Source organism: Panthera pardus, unplaced genomic scaffold, assembly GCF_024362965.1.
Source record: "Panthera pardus isolate Hobbes unplaced genomic scaffold, ASM2436296v1 HiC_scaffold_13, whole genome shotgun sequence".
NCBI classification, from domain to species: Eukaryota; Metazoa; Chordata; class Mammalia; order Carnivora; family Felidae; genus Panthera; species Panthera pardus.
Genome location: NW_026526688.1, coordinates 50,622,728 through 50,642,979, shown reverse-complemented (window position 1 = coordinate 50,642,979; position 20,252 = coordinate 50,622,728). Strand labels below are relative to the sequence as shown.

Genomic DNA, 20,252 nt, shown 5'->3' with positions numbered 1-20,252 from the left:
AGCTATTATTACATTTTACCCCCAACAATTTTTCTCTACTCTTTCTGAGATTCAAATTACACGTATTAGATTGTTTAATATTACCCTACAGGTCACAGGAGCTCAATTTTTTTTTAATTTTTATTTTTCATCCTTTTGTCTTATTCTTATATCTTCTGGTTGCATAATTTCTCCTTCCATTTCCAACCTTCTGTTAAGTACATCCAGAGAATATTTTATCTCAGTTATTATTCTTTTCAGTTCTAGAATTTCACTTGTTTCTTTATTTAAAGTTTTAATTTCTCTGTGGATATTTTATACCTATACATTTGTTAAGATCAGATTCTTCTTTACTTCCTTGGGCCTGTGTCTAAAACTACTTCAACATATTTATCTGCTAAATCCAGCATCTGGGCCGTCTCATGGTCTATTTACATTGACTGCTTTTTTCTTGACTATGGGTCATATTAATGAGTTTTGACAAATGCATTTACCTGTGTAACCTACCCACCAGTCAAGTTTACAAGATGTACAGGACTCCAGCTACTTTCCACAATCAGCCAGTGTTCTGATTTCTATTCCTTCAGATTAGTTTTGCCTGTTCTACAATTTCATACAAATGGCATCATGCAGTATATGCTTTTTTTGTGTTATGCTTCTTTTATTCAACATTTCTGTTCATGTTATCCACACGGTTGCATCCTTCAGTAATTTATTTTTTGTTGTTGAGAAACATTCACTATCACAGTTGAATTTGTCACGATTTTTAATTAGTTCTTCTATTTATGGACATGTGGCTTATTTCCACTTTTTGGTTACTGTGAATAAAGTTTGTTCTTGTATAAGTGTTTTTGTGAACACTTCTCTTGAGTTAATACCTAGGAGTGAAATACCTTGTTTTAAAGTTCTGTAAATTTGTTGTTGTTGTTTTAAAGCTTGTAATCCATGCTTACTTGATTTACATTATTTTCCACTTTGCTTTGCTCATCATTGCTTCTTGCATCCCACTCTGTCTTTCTGAGTTTAGTTTCTTTTTTGTGAATTACATGTATCATCAGTGCATTTAGCAGTCATCAGTTAGTGACAAACCCTTTAGAAATTTTTATTTTGGGGCTCCTGGGTGGCTCCGTTGGTTAAGCATCCGACTTCAGCGCAGGTCATGATCTCACAGCTCGTGGATTCGAGCCCCGCGTTGGACTCCGTGCTGACAGCTCAGATCCTGGAGCCTGCTTCAGATTCTTTGTCTTCCTCTCACTCTGCTCCTCCCCTGCTCATGCTCTGTCTCTCTCTCAAAAATAAATAAACATTAAAAAAAAATTTTTAAGTTTTTATTTTGTCTTCACTTTGAAGAATCCTTTTACTATGGAAAATATCAAACATACAAGAGTAGAAAGAATAACACCATATGCTCTCAGGTAGCCCTCCCAACTTCAGAATGATCAGTTCATCACTAGTCTGATGTACCCCTACTCCTGCTACATCTCCCAGCCCTCTCCTGGATAATTTGAAGCAAATCCCGGATACCATTTCATCTGTAAATATCTGTACATGTGTCTCTAGAGCAGTAACATTTCTCTAGAGCTGATAACATTTCACTCCTAAGAAAAATTAAAAATAAGTCCTTTATATCATCAAATATCTAGTCAGTATTTAGATTTCTCCAATTGGCTCAAAAATACCTTTTAGTTATTTTGAATGAAAATCTAAGTAAGGTTCATTTATTGTGATGAGTTGATATGTGTCTTGAGTTAAAGTTTAATCTATATGTTCTTTGTCTTTTTCCCCCATCCATTGTATTTGCCGAAGAGACCATGTCTTTTGCACAGTAGACTATGTTACCATCCCCCTGAGGTTGTTTAAACAGGGTTCTCTATCAACCGTTTTCCTGTGAATTGGTAGTTAGCTCTACAGGCTTGAACAGATTCAGGCCATTTTGAGGGAGGGGTGGAAGGTAGGATAAATGGAAGGGTAGTTTTGTGTACTTACCTCAAGAGACACCTTGTGTCTGATTGTCTCACTTTGTGATATATGCAGCCTTTGAAAGATTTTTGGCCAGATCTTCATTTAATTAAGGGTCTTCCTCAGTGTAGAATGTTAATTTAACTGTAGGGAGAAGTCTAGATTGTCCCTGTTGTTTGGTCTCAGCGTTTAGATGATTATGTCCTTCTGGCTCTTTATTCATCTCAAACTTATTTTCTATTGGTTTCCTTTGTTTTGTTCTACTCTTTCCTAATTTTGCCTTCTTGTAAATTATTTGACTTTTTTGAAATCCGCTTTAACACATCTCTTGGAATTTATAGCTATCTCTTTGCTTTATTGTTTTAGTGATTGCTCTCATGATTATAAAATATCCTTACCTTTCACAGTCTACTTAGAGTTATTATACTACTTTATGTAAAATTTACAAACCTTGGAACTGTATGGGTCCATGTCACAACTGTATTGCCAATGAACTTAAAGTCATTTCAGGGGCCAGTGTAGAGTAGAGGTATGCTGGTGGCTGTGTGCTTCCATTGGGGCAGCATCACACACAGTTCCTCAGGTTGACTTGCTTGTTGTTTTTAAAGTATTATGTGGATACAGTGTTTTACAGTTTGTGACTTAGGTTACATTTTCCTAAAACTTCAGTTTTATTCACTAAGGGGAGAGAAATCTTTTTATATCATAGATATTGTCTGCATGTCCGATCCCAGCCTTTGGTAATTTAGAGCAAGTAAGAACGTGGTTGGTCAGGGCATTGATCCCTCTCCTGTAAAAACAAACACCACCTTCTTCCTAAAAGCTCCATTTCATCATCTTCATTCAGTAAGTAGGTATGAAAAGCTAAAGCTGGAGAAGACATAGTCCCTGACTTCAAAGAGTTTAAAGTCTAGATAGAGAGCTGTACATGTGTGTCACCAGCTGTGTGATGTAAAAATGAAAACCCCCATCTTATTCTAGGGCAGAAGGTAGTACTTGAACCAATTTGTGACAGGACTGGGGTTGGATTACCCTTCGGATACTAACAGGAACACTGGATATTAGAACGTTTTTGGACTACCCTAATTGCTGTTAATTTTAATTGGAAAAGGAAATAACATTTTGTTTGAGGAGAGCCATAATAATACTATGTTTTTCTAATATTTTTAAAGGATACTTTTGAATAATTTATATTGTTATATTTGCTACAAATGAAATTTGGCAAACTTGCAAGAAAGAAAACGTCTATGTAGTTGTTTACATTTTATCTCTTTTCCTTTCAATACTGTTGACAGGATTTAGTAGCCTAGCAGCCTCCTACTTGAATCCAGTAAAATCCTTTGTGCCGCAGATGCCAAAGCTCTTGAAGTCGCTCTTCCCTGTCCGTGATGAGAAAAGGGGCAAGCAGCCGTCTCCCCTTGTACATCAGGTAAAAGCATCAGGAAAGCAACGGTGAACATTTCCTAATTCCTGGTGGAATGATGCTCTGTGTCGTCGCATTGATGCTGAAGGGGAGGGATAGCAGTGGTGGTGGGGCCTTAGAACCAGCCTTTTTAGGCCTAGTAAAAGCTTGTGATAATTTCTCCTTCACTCTCTTCAGAGGTAACAGAGCTGTTGAAACTTACTGACAGTCTCAATCCTTTCTGCTTTTAAAAGGTGCCGAGTACACTGCTAATGTGATTTATGGTAATATTACTTAGAGCAACAATAGTAAAATTTATGAAGTGCACTTAGTGTTGTTTGTGTATTGCCAAACAGAAAATGTAATTCTATTTTTAATTCTTGATTTCATTTCTTATTTCAAACAATTTTATGTCATCACTGTCCTTCCCTCTCCACCTCTTTTTCCTCTGCTGTGGTCTACCTGTTCCTTCATTTAAAATGTTACAAGTGATCACTTGTCTTATTTCCCCTTTTTCTTAAAACTCTCCACCCAGCCTTCAAATAAGTTTTAAAGAAAATCTTAGAGGGTTTTCAACATAATCAGGAATCTGCTCTTATGCGATGGTGAATGGGAAGCCTGTTGGAAATGTAATTTCCAGCCTTATGTAGGTGTGAATTCAGCAGAAAATGATAAATGAGGATTTATTTATACTCCTTCAAAAACACATACAGTGCAAGTTCAGTTGTTGAAATAGGTCTTTTGACATCAGCTTATCCACATTCACTTAAAACATTCAAGTTGCAGAAATGCAGGTGAGTCCTTGTTTGAGACCTTTAACTATTTAAAAGAATTTTCTGAGTTTATGAATGCATATTCGGGGGGGTAGTATTAGTTTTGTAAGGCTGCAATATAGACATATAATTTTTTCAACTTAGCATTATATAAACATTACTGAAGCAGACATTTACACATATTGGATGGAAAAAAATCACGATTTTGGATGCTTAAACTAAATTTAAGCACATAAGGAGTGCTTGACAGTTATTGAAGGAATCTATGACCATGAGAGCTAAAAGAAATAGCAAGTCTAATCCTTGGTTGGAGTTTAGGCAAAAATGATTTTTCCAAGGATTTGTATATATTATTCTGTTACTGCATCATTGGTTTGTAGTGTATGATGCATGGACTCTCTGTGTCAGAATTTCCATGGTAGATTTTTAAGAATGTAACTTTAAAAAAAGCAATAACAGCCTGACCTCATAATCCATACCCCATCTGGGAGTGCCTTTATAATCTGTATTTATAAGCACCCAGGTGATTTTATCAAAATATAAAGTTTGATAACCACCATTTTCCAATTGCTATTTGGTGAAGACAGTTATAGAAGTTAAAGGAAATTGACACGGCATTAGAAGTTATTGAATCATACTCTGTAGTCATAGTTAGTTTTTCAGTGCTACTTTGAGTTTTTGATGTTGCAAGTCAAATCACCTGCTACAATAAATTATTTTTACTGTTTTGCCAGTAAATGATTGATTCTTCTGGATATGAGAGGAACAATAATGTGTTAGAAAGAAATGTAGTGATTGGCAAATAACTGCATTTTGTAATGTCCAGTTTAAGAAGGTAATCTTGAGATATTTCAAAGATACCTTACGCAATATTTGTCCATTTGGTTTACTTTTTTTGAGCATATATGAGCAATGGCATTGGAGAGAGTAGCCCAGATATTTCACATTTCATAAATAAATGATAATGTAAATACAAAACTTGCCTGAATGAAGATGCCTAGTGGTGGAGTTAAACAGTCCAGTTGGGGTTTGGTTTGTGAAAGCTCGACCCCACTGCAGGACCTTTCCTGAAGGTCACCAGGGAGCTGAATCTTGCCTGCACCATTCCAGTCCTCATCTGACTTGACATCATACCTGAAACACTTGCATCTCTAGGCTTCAGTGCTGTGACATTTCCTGGCATCCCTTCCTCTGACTGCTCAGTCTTTCTCAGTTGACTTTTCTGGGACCATCTATTCCATCAAGCTGCAAATATTCAGGTGCCCCAGAGCTCCATTCTGGGCCTTCTTTCCATGGGTCACCCCATTTACTTCCATGGCTCTGTTTATGCATTTTCAACGCTCAAATTTCTATCGCCAGCCCAAACTTTGCCCCTGATCTTGGGCTTCATGGAGCCAACTACCCATTAAGCTTTTTCACTCATAAATCAATTAGGCATTCACATTTTATAAGTCCAAAACATTACCGTTGGTTTCAGCTCACAAGTCTATTTACTCCCAACACACAAACTACTTAAAACTACAAATCCATCTCAGTATGTAGCACAAATGTCCACCTAGTTGCTCATATCTCAGAGTGCATCAGTAAAATTTTATAGGTACTGCTTCCAATCCAGTGACTTCTGACCATCTCCATCTTCATCAGTCATTCATGCCACCATCATCTCTTGCCTAGATTATTCCAGCAGCCTACATACAGGTCTGTCTGACACTTTTTGCCTCATAAAGTCTATTATTCATGAAGTAGCCAAAGTGACCTTCCAAAATCTTACTTAAATTCATGGCTTGAAGTCTTCCACTGCTTCTCACTAAAACTGAATAAAATCAAAATTCCTTACTGTGCCTTACAGCATCCTATATGATCTGTTCCCCTGACTTCTAATCTTTATGCCCTTTATTTCTTCTTTGTTCACCATACTAAGTCATGTTGGCCTTTTCCCCTTCTTCCTTCCTTCCTAACTTCCTTCCTTCCTCCCTCCCTCCCTCCCTCCCTCCCTCCCTTCCCTCCCTCCCTCCTACCTTCCCTCCCTCCCTCCTACCTTCCCTCCCTCCCTTGCTTCCTAATCTCATGAACACATGAAGTTCATTTTGGTCTCAAGAATTTTTTGCATTTGCCTTTCCTTATACTTGGAATACTCTTTCCCAAAGTTTTTGCATGGCTACTAGGTCTCTAATAGAGTGGTCTACTATTTAGAGTGGTCAAGATAGACCAGTCTAAGGAAGTACACTTGCATTTAGAGAGGCCTTGACCAGCTAAACTAAAACAATAGCTTTCACCACATTAGTATACTATTACCATATTTAATCTTCATTGGATGTTATTGTTATGTTTATATGTTTATTAGCTCTTCTCTAGAATTGGTTGACCATTGACATATGCAGATTACAATATTAGATAGTTTGTATGTGTCAAGTGTCATCCAGTGGTATAAAGTACTATGTTTGCAGCTTAGAGGTGAGGGAATCACATCTGAGTGGGGATTTGCGATATCAAGACATAATTATGAACTTTCTTGCCTAGATTGATACAAGTTCCACTGAAGAACTATTCCTAAAGGAGGGGAAAACTTAAGCGTATCATCAGGACTTAGTTGATCAAAGATGCTTGTGCTCACATCATTTTTATTGACTGTCTGGGATAAAGCTCTCAGAGAAGTAAAGCATAATTTTAAATGACATTGCCAATATGGAGTTTTCTTTTGTTTAAATATGTTTTAAATTGTTGCCACCTGAATGGTGTTTCATCCTTGGAAATGGAGCACTGTAATGCAAATGGAATTTCAAAGTAACAGCAGTAAGAAGAATGTTGTATTGGTTAGACTTCTTTAGTGCTCCTCAATTTTTTTTAAATAGTAGTCTTTACTATAATGGCATCCCATTCACTTGGAAATGAGCTTTGATACCTAAAGTTGAGGGTCTTACTGTTGTTGATGATCTGTCCTGCCTCTCCTTGTGGGAACTCTTAGTCCTCCAGGAAAAAAATCCGCTTCCTTCCAACCAGCTTTTGCCTCAGAGTTTCCTCTGGTGTTACCTAGGAGTTAAAGGGAGGGGAGGAGAAGGTTCTCTCTAGACTTAATTAATAGCTATAGGTTAGTCCACTATATCTCATAATAAATGCTCCATCATTCTTCAGTTGCCTTGTCAGAGTCTTGCTTCAAGTGGGGAGCCTGGAAGTATTTTGAAACGCACACTTGAAAATAGTGGAATCATCATCTTCCTCTTCTAAATAATGTACTTCTACCAAAGCAACATATGACTGTACTTTTTTTTTTTTTTTTTTTTTAAAGCCAGTATTAGCTTGTTGTGCCTCTGGTCAGTTAACATTCCCTTTTTTGTTTGTTTGTTTACACTCTTGTCAGTGCAGTTCTTTTTTATTACTGTGTTGTCTAGCTGATGTATAAAAATACTTAAGGAACTTTAGATTCATTTCTAAAATTTTTCATCTTAGTTTTGTTTTAATGCTCCTAGAATATTAAGGTACTTTTTTTTTTTTTAATTTTTTAATGTTTATTTTTGAGAGAGAGAGAGAGAGAGCATGAGTGGGGGTAAGGGGCAGAGAGAGAAGGAGACACAGAATCCGAAGCAGGCTCCAGGCTCTGAGCTGTCAGCACAGAGCTGGACATGGGGCTCGAACTCACGAACTGCGAGATCATGACCTGGGCCGAAGTTGGACGCTCAACCCACTGAGCCACCCAGGTACCTATCAAGGTATTTCTTAAGTAGTTATTTAGAAAATACATTTGATCCAGCTATCTCTGCAAACTTTTTAAGGGCATAGTCTGTCTTCATTTGAGTCATAAGTAAAATAATTGAACGTTAGAGGGCCTAAGAGAGAGCCCTGTCATAGGCAACTAAAGATCACTCCTCAAGTCACAGGGTGACAGATCAGCATATTTCAGCTTTACGTGTTCAGCAACTACCATCTGCAGTCCACATTTCTTCCTCTTTCTACCAAAGAGATCATGGGAGACTTTGTTAGATACATTATGGAAATAAAGGGACACCATGTCCGTGGTCTTTCTCTGTATCACCAGTCTTGTAACAAGCCTAAAACACATTCATGCTGGCAAACATTCCTAAACTACTCTGTTCACTGCCTGGCTTTGCCATAGCTCTGTGTGAATTATCTAGTGGTAACATTTACCAGTAGTGCAAAGAAATACACAAGTGCCATGAACCTTGCTCTCCTTTTGATTCTGTGTTTTATTTGCTGCTAGTGCTTTGTTAATACACTCATTTCAGTAGCCTGTATAAATAGTCATTAAATAATCAATACCTAAGACTAAAAAACTTAGTGTGTTATAGAATAACATCAAAGATAGAACCCAGAAAAATAGAAATCAGTGCATATCCTAAAAGGAATCTGGATCAATTCTACAGTATGGGAAAGGATAAATTATTAATACTACATAAGATGTAGAGATAATATATAGTAACCTTGCTGAAGCTATATAATGTGCAACAGCACAAAAAACCCCCAAAACCCCAATGGTTTGAGTATCAACAATATGTGGTAACCAGATAGACCACATATGATAGGATATTATTTTATTTCTATTCCCCCCAACTTTCTCTTTTTATCATTTTTAAAGCTGTTTCCCACTGAACTATGATGAAAGATACTAAAACTTCTTCCTTTTTTATATTTCTGTCCCAGTTTAGTTTGAAGACTTAAAGTTCTTCTCTGAAATAGTCACAATAATGAAGAAACTCACATGGACTCACCTGAACACCACCCTTGGCATTATTAGACCATGCTTAGATTACTGCAGTTGGTCCTGGATGTGTCACTATGGGAAATCCATTGACCAATTGGAATTATTTCAGGGGATAACGTCAGAAATGATTTATGAGGAAGGATTAAAGGAGTTATTTATAGCTTGACCAAACAATGACTAAGAGAGCTGACTGTATAAGCAGTCAAGGGACGGCAGCACCGAGGCGGTGAGAGCTGTGTAGGATGGCTCTGCTACAGCAGGGGGTGGAAGGCACAGAATGACAGAGGTGAAATTAACAGAGAGACTGGTAACAGCTGTGAATAAGTAGAATGATTTAGAGATAGCAGGGTGCTCTCTTCAAAAAAGTACCATGGAATTGCTGTCACTTCTGTTTTTTAAAAAATAAGATTTTGAAAATATAAAAATAGTCCAGGTAATAACTGAGGAATGGGATAGGTCTTGTTTCTACCCGTCATTCCTATAATTTCACTGTTAGGTGGAAGAGAGACAGAAGTTGTGTAATGAAGGCAGGATTATTCTCAGAAAAGTACTTTTAATCAGAGTGTCCTTGACATTTTCAAACAAGAGTGTTCAGTACTCTCCCTCATGGAAAGATACAAACGTACAACTATGGTGAAACTCTAACGAAAAGATTAATGTTTATTAACTTGTTCTTTGGAGTCAGCAGGTTTTCACATCAAGATGCTATTATTTTTTGGCATTATATTTCAGTATTTGAAAAGATTCATGGATCTTTTCTTGTACGGTAGAAGTTAATAGTTTACTCTGAAGATTTAAAAACAAAGATTCTTACATTGTACAAAATGTTTTGGTTTGAACATGTTCATAAAGACTTATGTTTCTCATTTTTATGGAGATTTGTTTTTGTTTGTAATCAATTTCTGAGTTCCAGAAATGAAAAGATATTGCACTGAAAGAGGTGGCAGCTGACGAAATTGCTGTCTTTGACCTTCTGATGCAAGTTTAGTAACTAATCTGGAAAATAATGAACTGCAATTAATGAAATCTGTACTCATATTCAAGTGTGTGTCTCAGACAGCACATAAAATAATTGAAAGAACTTCCTGCTCTCTAATTAGTTAGATTGAATTAATTTGGCATAATAGCTTTTTTCATGTATCAAGAAGTTTGTGTTCAGATGAAGCTATTTATGTGCTTCAAACTTTGGGACTCTAAATGATGCCTCTGGTTCATCTGGAGAATTAAAGAGTTAATATTCAGGTTTAATTTTCACCATCAAAAGCACAGTCCCATTTTCAGCCTATCTATGTTTTACAGTCTGTCCCTTTTCTGTGTCCTGCACTTTGCTTGGGGCTATCTTGTCAACCACAGGGATATTTTTCTCTCTTTCAACACTGTTTCCAGCATGGAGGATGGACAAAGCCTTGAGGTGAGAGAGCAGCACTGCACATCTCCAGTACTAATTGAAAAGATGCTTGTGTAGTTAGTTATTCCATCCTTTGTGTCAGCAATCCTTCTGCACATAAAATGGGGGGGAAAGGGGCACCTGGGTGGTGCAGTCAGTTAAGTGTCTGACTCTTGATCTCGGCTCAGGTCAGGTTTGTGAGTTTGAGCTCCCAGTTGAGCTCTGTGCTGACAGTGCGGAGCCTGCTTGGTATTCTCTCTCTTCTCTCTGCCCCTCCCCGGCTTGTGCTCTTTCTCTTTCTCTCAAGATAAATAAGCAAACCTGAAAAGATAAATAAATAAAATGGGAAAAAACAAACCAACTACTAGTTCTTTCCTTGTGCACACAGATGCTGTTTTTAGGGTTACTCATACGTGGACTCCTTGATGAAACAAACCTTATCAATGCTGCCCCATGTGTCATCACCATAACTAACTAAAATAAGAAAAAGGCTTTATATCTTGTTTTCCAGCCTTCAGTGTTCGTTAATTGTTCAGATTCTTTAAAAAATAACATAGGGGTGCCTGGGTAGCTCAGTAGGTTAAGCATCTGACTCTTCATTTTGGCTCAGGTCATGATCTCATGGTTCATGAGATCGTGCCCAGAGCCCAGCTCTGCATGGAACCTGTTTGGGATTCTCTGTCTTTCCCTTTCTTTCTGCTACTGCCCTGTTTGCATGCACGCTCTCTTTCTCTTTCAAAATAAATAAATAAACTTAAAAGAAAATAATGTATATTTGCATTTCCTGCCTGTAATTTAGTAAGTGCCACATGTAATAAATACATTTGAATATGTTATCATACATTCAGTTGTTCTTGAGTTCATAAAGGCAAGTCTGCTTTGGAGTACAGACTTTTTTTTTAAGTTTATTTATTTTGAGACAGAGTGCGAGTTGGGGAGGGGCATAGAGAGAGAGGGAGAGAGAATCCCAAGCAGGCTCCACATTGACAGTGTGGAGTCTGATGTGGGGTTTGAACTCACGAACTGTGAGATCATGACCTGAGCTGAAGTTGGGTGCTTAACTGACTGAGCCACCCAGCGCCCTCCCCGCTTTTTTTTTAATTTAAGGCAAATGATTTCCATTCAGTTGCTTTAGGGATGAATTCTTAGTCACTTTTAGTACTGTCAGTTTTCCAAAATTTTCATAATGTTTTGCTGCCTGTCTTTGCCCCAGAAATATATGGACACTGTATTGAAAGATACTGAGTTGACAGTGTTGTCTTCACAGTCAGGTATAATAGCTGATTTGAAAAATAGTGAAAATATGAGTTTCTGAGTCATTACTGAAGTTGATTGAAGAGACCTCAGTCTGCCAGTCATTTTTCAGAAATTGTCATTGTATACTTTTGTATGATTCTCTAGATCAGGGATTGGGAAACTTTTTTTAAGGGCCAGAAAGTATTATTTTAGGTTTTGTAGGCCTGTCAAAACTAGCCATAGATAATACTTCTAATAAATGAGTCTACTCTAATAAATGAGTGTTCTGAGAAAATTTTATTTATAACCCCCAAATTTGAATTTCATATAATTTTTTCATGTTACAAAGTATTCTTTTATTTCAATAATTTGAAAGTGTAAAAATCATTCTTAGCTTACAGGTTATACCAAACAGGTGATAGTCTACATTTAGACCCAGTTTTTAAAATTTTAAGATTAACAAATATTCTCTTTTAAGTAAACACCTTTTGTCCTTCATAGACACTTGAAAAACCAACAACCATTATTTTTAATGAAGTGAATATTACATCCTTTAAAAAAATGTAAGTTTTTTTCACATGAATATTTAAGTAAGCATTAATAGCTATCATGTGGAAGTTTAAAAAGTAAAAATAAGAAACTATCTTTTATCACAACTCCAGAAATACTAGCATTTAAAATTTCCTATACATAGTACCTCAAATAAGTTGAACTAACACATATATAAATAATATAGTAAAATAAAAAGTCTGTTTTGATGGTCTCACTCACTTTTACCCTCTGATAAAATAGTTCACTTGTTGATGGAAGAAATGGGCCTTTTAGTTGTTTTATATAATTAAAGTTAAATGGGAGTATAAGTTAGTCCCCGCGTGCCTGTTTCTGAGGAGCAAGGGACTCTGTGTGTGGTTTTGCCCCCCCTATATCCCCAGCTTCTGGCACAGTCATTGGAATATAGCAGACACCTGACATGTGTTTGTGAATGAGTAAATTGATGATATCTAAGGTTCTTTATTTGAAAGAAAATGGAATTAAAGTCCACGGGGGAGGGGAAGAAGAAAAAAAAAAAAAAAAGAGGTTAGAGAGGGAGAGAGCCAAAGCATAAGAGACTCTTAAAAACTGAGAACAGGGGCGCCTGGGTGGCTCAGTCGGTTGAGCGTCCGACTTCGGCTCAGGTCACGATCTCACAGTCTGTGAGTTCGAGCCCCGCGTCGGGCTCTGTGCTGACAGCTCAGAGCCTGGAGCCTGCTTCAGATTCTGTGTCTCCCTCTCTCTCTGACCCTCCCCCGTTCATGCTCTCTCTCTGTCTCAAAAATAAATAAACATTAAAAAAAAAAAACAAAAACTGAGAACAAACTGAGGGTTGATGGGGGGTGGGAGGGTGGGTGATAGGTACTGAGGTGGGCACCTTTTGGGATGAGCACTGGGTGTTGTCTGGAAACCAGTTTGACAATAAATTTCATATTAAAAAAAATATTGTATCCTGAATGGCTTTGGGACTGATAAACGAAGTAGAATCTTTGGATTTATATTTTACATCAGATATAATTGTTGATTATTTAAAACTGGGCTTGTAGCAACCTAAGCTAGAAGTATCTTTGAAGACACCACAAAATTCCAGTGATTAGGAAAACCATGGTATTTCCCAAATGTGCTGAGTGTTTACTGCATGCTAGAGATTTTATATGCATTAGCTCAATAGTGGTGCTAAGTTAGATCAGCGCTGTCCAATAGAAGAATGTGAGCCCCACGTGACATTTTAAATTTTCTGGCAGGCACATTTAAAAAAGTAAAAAGAAACAGGTCAAATTAATTCTAGTAATATAATTTACTTAACCTAGTATAGTCATAATACTGTCACTTTAACCTGTAATCAGTATAAAAAATTTACTGAGATATTTGCTTCTTTTTTTCTGTAAAGTTCTTGAAATCAAGTGTGTATTTTACATTTCTAGCACATCTCAATGTGGATACTAAATTTTTGTCGGAAATACTTGATCTGCATTTAGAGTTCATGAAGTAGACAAAATAGATCCCCGTGCCCAATCTGTTCTAAACGTATTCAAAGGCACTTTAATTTTTAAATTTATATATTAATAATTAAAATTAAGTAAAATTAAAAATTCACTTCCTCAGTCACATTAGCTTCATTTCAAGTGCTCAGTAGCTACATGGGCTGGTGGCCACCATGTTGGAGAGCACAGGGTTAGAGGGTGATATTAGATACTGAGATATTGAGGAAAATGAGACTTTGGTAGGTTAAACACCTCATCTAAGGTTACAGAGCCTAGTGAGTGGCATACTGAGATTTATATTCAAGGAACAAAATTGCATGCACAATTGTGACCTTAAGAGATTTCACTGGATCTGACTAAAATATTACAAGCGATTATATTTATAGAATGAATGAATCTAAAGTATTTGAAGGAGTGGGGAGCACCTGGGTGACTCAGCCGGTTAAGTGTCCGACTTCAGCTCAGGTTATGATCTCATGGCTCACGAGTTTGAGCCCTGCATTGGGCTTTGTGCTGACAGTTCAGAGCCTGGAGCCTGCTTCAGATTCTGTGTCGCCCTCTCTCAGCCCCTGCCCTGGTCATGCTCTGTCTGTCTGTCTCTCTCTCTCTCAAAACTAAGCATTAAAAAAGCAAAATAAGTAAAATATTTGAATTAGGGACTGGTCAAACCATGGAAATACACTGAATAGGACCTATTTGTATTTTCTTGCCCATTCCTTTCTAAAAAAATTATCTGTGGGCAGTGGAGAATCATTAACTGCTTTCTGGCAGGAGAGTGACATGGTCAAATTTGTATTTCAGAAAGTTCTTCTGACTGCAATTTGGAGGGTAGATTAGAAGAGGATAAAACTGAAAGAATCTATTTGAGTGTATCTAAAAACCTCATGAGGCATTGTAATTTTGGGCAGAAAAATGAAGTCACCTTCCCATGCCTGCCACATTGATACTTGATGTCACTGATTGAAAGGGGCATGAGGCAGGTAGAATAAAAGTGTGTCTGGAAGGGGACCAGCTGGTGGCCACCTGTCTTCCACTCTGTGTGGCATTGCTCAGAGAATGCATGTGGACTGGATTACCACCTTCTGGATGTGCAACACCAGAGATGATCAGGCTTACACACAAACAAATGACCGATGGGTCAGGTAGAATGCTGAGTCACTCATTTAAAATAAGAAATCTAATTGCCAGATGGACAGAAGTGCTGGAGTCATCATAGCTAACATACTCTTAACCCTGATCGCCCTGGAGAGGCAGCGTGTAAATCTTGAGCCAGCTCTGTGAGTGGGGAGCTGGCTATGTGAACCAGTTCCTGCAGGCAGCTGAAGTGTCAGTCTCTGGACTAGTGCAGGGTGCTTCCTACCAGCCTTCCTCCTGTGACTTTCCAGTTCCCCTTCTTCCACCCTAACCACTCTGCCTCTGATTAACATAACCTTTAAAAAGTATGTTTATATTGATTAGGTTATTTATTGCTGAGTCTTGATCTTTAGGTAATTGTACATGACTGTTTTTATCCATTGTTTATTACGCTTATCAGAACATATTCAAAGATTAGGAAATATTTTATTTATATGCACTCGCCCTGCTTGGTTGGTCTCGTTTATTATATTTTTCTCACTTTAGCAGCATGAAAATCAAAGGTTGTCTATTGATTATTTGTAGCAAAGGTAAATCCTACATCTCTTGTTATGTATTCTTATGCTTGGATTTAAATGATTGGTTAGAGTTTTAAAAAGGAGCGGGGCGGGGGAGGGGGGGGGGGAGCGGGGGAGGGGCTCCTGGCTGGCTCAGTCACCAGAGCATGTGACTCTTGATCTTGGGGTTGTGAGTGTGAGCCACATGGTGGGTGTAGAGATTACTTTAAGAAATAAAATCTTGAGGCACCTGGGTGGCTCAGTCGGTTAAGCATCCAACTCTTGATTTCAGCTCAGGCCATGACCTCATGGTTCATGAGATAAATCCTCGTGCTGGGTGAGGACCTGCTTGAGATTCTCTCTCTGTCCCTCTCCTCTTCTCAAAACAATAAATAAAAATAAAATCTTAAAAGACATGGAAGATCATATTTGCGTAGGATCCATTGGAAAATGGCATTTAAGAATTTACCGCGTTCAGGGTGAAGGGGTGATTATTAGGAAAGGTTCATTTTCAAACAAGAAAAAAATTGCATCAGAAAATTCAGTGTTTTGGAACAAATTGTGTATTTTTTGCTTTAAAATATTTCTTCTGGGGCACCTGGGTGGCTCAGTTGGTTAAGCATCTGACTTCAGCCTAGGTCATGATCTCACAATTTGTGAGTTTGAGCCCTGCATTGGGCTCTGTGCTGACAGCTCAGAGCCTGGAGCCTGCTTCGGATTCTGTGTCTCCCTCTCTCTCTGCCCCTCCTCACTCATGCTCTCTCTCTCTCTCTCTCTCTCTCAAAAATAAACAAACATTAAAAAAATTTTTTTAAATATTTTTTCTCCCCCCTACCTACCCTTGTGCCCAAATTTCAGCACATCTAATCTTTTCCAGATTGTCTGTAACTGTACAGTTTGGCCTTCTTCATGTCACTTAGGTAATTAATTTGTTCATTTATGTATGTATTCATTCAGCAAACATGGAGTTATTCTCCTCTGTATGGGAATACAGAGATGATTGAGCCATAATGCCTACCCTTCAGAAAGCCAAATAGGATGATGTTGTAGATGCTGTAGTCTGTGTATGTCTGAGGCTGACTGACATGGTGAAGGTGTGCTCTAGCTGAGACAAACGTGACTGGCTGCGCACCAGGAAGAAATCTTTGCCTAGGGAGAAAGAAGAGTGCAGGGAAGGCTCTGACAGAGCAGTGGAGTCAGTACAGAGTGGAGTTAGCCTAACAAGTGAGGAGAAGGTGCAGCCTCACGGAGAAGTGAGGGTCTGTACGTGTTGCCAAGATGTTAAACCTTTATATTCTTTTAGGCAAGGGGGTCTCCCAGTAAGTCTTATGCCTAGTTGAAATTCTGAGTTGATCTTCCCTATTTTCTTCATTCACGTGGCATGTGAAAACCAGAGTTAAAAAATGATGGGCTATGATATGGCAAGTGACCCTCATCTTTTCCGTGAAATACTTCTAAGCGGTTCTCTTGCTTGTAACCTACTCATCTGTTAAGTTTCAGTGATGCTCAGCAGACAGCACGATTGCAGGTTCAGCTGGTGCTTGAGAAGTCAGTCCTTTTCCATCTCTGTCACTGACTCATGGGGTAGCCTGGATGCATTTAACCATTAGGTGAATGTCTCTGAGCCTTGGTTTCTGTAGTGTGAGATGTAGATAATTACACTTCTATTCACTTGCCTCATGGGACTTCTCCTTAATATTTATAGCTGCAAAATACTTTGCAGTCATTTTTATTAATAGTTGCCAGATGTGTCGTAAGGATTAATGAACTTATGATCTGAAATGTTTTGAGCTCCTGAAATAGGAGGCAACTGCCTGCACAAGGGATATGTAAAAGAGCATTAAAATGCAAACAATACACATTTGAAAATTTGAGCTCTTATGTGTGAAGGACAAATGGCACACTTAAGATTTCAGTACACTTTGTAGGTATTTTTGGTATCCTTAATGAAGTTCTTGTATTCATCACAGGCCATCACCAAATACAGAAAGCTGGGTGCCCCCTGCCCCCCACACATAGGCACATGCACAGGTGTGCACACGTGTACACAAACAGACACTGATTCTGCTAATACCACTGTTTACCCTCCTCCCTGATATCCATCCTTTCTGGGCATCATCCTTTGACTCTGTTTCCCCAGCCTCCCCCGACGGTTGTTTCCAAGTGTTCAGTAGTCTCCCTCATATCTCCAAATTTCCATTTCCTTTTTCTCTTACCATCCAAGTTATTGACTTATTGACTCTCCACCAAACCACTGAAGCAACTTCTTGATTGATCTCTTCAAGCTTCGTATCTCCCCTGGTTCAGGATTAATCTTGTCTACATGTAGCTCTTATCACTGCTCATTCGGTACCTTTAATAGCTCATTCCTGTGGGTGAAAATCAGCCGTGAGCTCACAAGGCCTCCTGAACACCACCCTAACCTGCTTCCCTCTGCCTGATGTGGGTCACTCTAGATCATTCTCTCTTCCCCAAGACCTCCTGGAAGATTGAGTAGCTTTTCTTGGGGCAGAGGTGGCAGTAGAGGGAACAGATCAGACTCAGAGAGCAGCTCCTTTGCCATGTCATTCTTCATGTTGAAAGTGTCCTCCTGCCCCAGGAAAGCCACTCAGTCTTCAAGGCCTGTCTCAAAGTAAAATAGCCCTCATGAGGGTATTCTAGACCTGTTTCATTTATCATTCCTTCTACTCTGAATTTTCTCTGCGTTTGAAACTTTGATTCTAATATCTATCATTTTCCTTGATGTTTCAGTTATTTGCATACATGTCCTTGCCAGTCTGTTGAGAGCAAAGCCTGTGACTTTGTGACCTTTGTGTTCCTCACAGCGCTTGTCGCAGCAACCTGCACACCCACACCTGAGTGTTTGTTGAACTGAATTTGGACATTGAATCAGAGTCCCAGTTATCTCCTTCATGTAGGACAGCTTTATGGAAACATTTGAAATACATAAAAGTAGAGAGGATACTACAGTGAGTCCCTGTGTGCTCGTCACCTTGTCTCAGTAACAATTATGGGTGCCTGGGTGGCTCAGTCGGTTAAGTGTCTGACTCTTGGTTTTGGCTCAGGTCATGATCTCACGATTTATGGATTTGAGCCCCACATCAGGTTTCACTTGGACAGTGTGGAGCCTGCTTGGGATTCTCTCTCTCTCTCTCTCTCTCTCTCTCTCTCTCTCTCTCTCTCTGCCCCTCCTTCCTCCCTCCCTCCCTCCCTTCTGTCTCTGCCCCTCCCCCACTCTCAAATAAACTTTTTTTTTTATGCAAGCCACTTAATTTCTTTTTTTTTTTTTTTTTAATTTTTGGGACAGAGAGAGACAGAGCATGAACGGGGGAGGAGCAGAGAGAGAGGGAGACACAGAAGCGGAAACAGGCTTCAGGCTCCGAGCCATCAGCCCAGAGCCTGATGCGGGGCTCGAACTCACGGACCGCGAGATCGTGACCTGGCTGAAGTCGGACGCTTAACCGACTGCGCCACCCAGGCGCCCCTTAATTTCTTATTTTTAACCTCAAGCTAATTAAAAATAATAGACGGGCACCTGGATGGCTCAGTTGGTTAAGCAACCGACTCTTGATCTCAGCTCAGGTCTTTTTTTTTTTTTAATATAGTTTATTGTCAAATTGGTTTCCATACAACACCCAGTGCTCATCCCAACAGGTGCCCTCCTCAGTGCTCAGTGCCCATCACCCACTTTCCCTTCTCCCCTACCCCCCATCAACCCTCAGTTTGTTCTCTGTATTTAAGAGTCTCTTATGGTTTGCCTCCCTCCCTCTCTGTAACTTTTTTTTCCCCTTCTCCTCCCCCATGGTCTTAAGTTTCTCAAGATCCACATATGAGTGAAAACATAGGGTATCTTTCTTTGACTGACTTATTTCACTTAGCATAATACCCTCCAGTTCTATCCATGTTACTGCAAATGGCCAGATTTCATTCTTTCTCATTGCCAAGTAGTATTCCATTGTATATATAAACCATATCTTCTTTATCCATTCGTCAGTTGATGGACATTTAGGCTCTTTCCATAATTTGGCTATTGTTGAAAGTGCTGCTATAAACATTGGGGTACAAGTGCCCCTATGCATCAGCACTCCTGTAGCCCTTGGGTAAATCCCTAGCAGTGCTATTGCTGGGTCATAGGGTAGGTCTATTTTTAATTTTTTGAGGAATCTCCATGCTGTTTTCCTGAGTGGCTGCACCAGTTTGCATTCCCATCAACAGTGCAGGAGGGTTCCCGTTTCTCCACATCCTCTCTAGCATCTATAGTTTCCTGATTTGTTCATTTTAGCCACTCTGACCGGTGTGAGGTGGTATCTCAGTATGGTTTTGATTTGTATTTCCCTGGTGAGGAGTGACATTGAGCAACTTTTCACGTGTCTGTTGACCATCTGGATGTCTTCTTTGGAAAAGTGTCTATTCATGTCGTCTGCCCATTTCTTCACTGGATTATTTGTTTTTCGGGTGTGGAGTTTGGTGAGTTCTTTATAGATTTTGGATACTAGCTCTTTATCCGATATGTCATTTGCAAATCTTTTTTCCCATTCTGTCGGTTGCCTTTTAGTTTTGTTGGTTGTTTCCTTTGCAGTGCAGAAGCTTTTTATCTTGGTGAGGTCCCAATAGTTCATTTTTGCTTTTAATTCCCTTGCCTTTGGAGATGTGTTGAGTAAGAAATTGCTGTGGCTGAGGTCAAAGAGGTTTTTTCCTGCTTTCTCCTCTAGGGTTTTGATGGTTTCCTGTCTCACATTCAGGTCCTTCATCCATTTTGAGTTTATTTTTGTGTATGGTGTAAGAAAGTGGTCTAGTTTCATTCTTCTGCATGTTGCTGTCCAGTTCTCCCAGTACCATTTGTTAAAGAGACTGTTTTCCATTGGATACTCTTTTCTGCTTTGTCAAAGATTAGTTGGCCATACATTTGTGGGTCCCATTCTGGGTTCTCTATTCTATTTCATTGGTCTGTGTGTCTGTTTTTGTGCCAATACCTGAGTGTTTGTTGAACTGAATTTGGACATTGAATCAGAGTCCCAGTTATCTCCTTCATGTAGGACAGCTTTATGGAAACATTTGAAATACCTAAAAGTAGAGAGGATACCACAGTGAACCCCTGTGTGCTCATCATCTAGTTTCAGTAACAGTTATAGGTGCCTCAGTCGGTTAAGTGT

The 20,252-nt window shown here is 38.9% G+C and overlaps 1 protein-coding gene across 1 annotated transcript in view; it reads left to right on the top strand.

Moving 5' to 3' along the window:
* The window catches only part of KIF13B (kinesin family member 13B), a 198,305-nt gene that overhangs the window by 167,491 nt on the left and 10,562 nt on the right, over window positions 1-20,252 (top strand). The window contains exon 37 of the mRNA XM_019440893.2: window positions 3,234-3,367. Coding sequence (XP_019296438.2) covers window positions 3,234-3,367 — 134 coding nt within the window. The remainder of the gene's footprint in view (window positions 1-3,233; window positions 3,368-20,252) is intronic.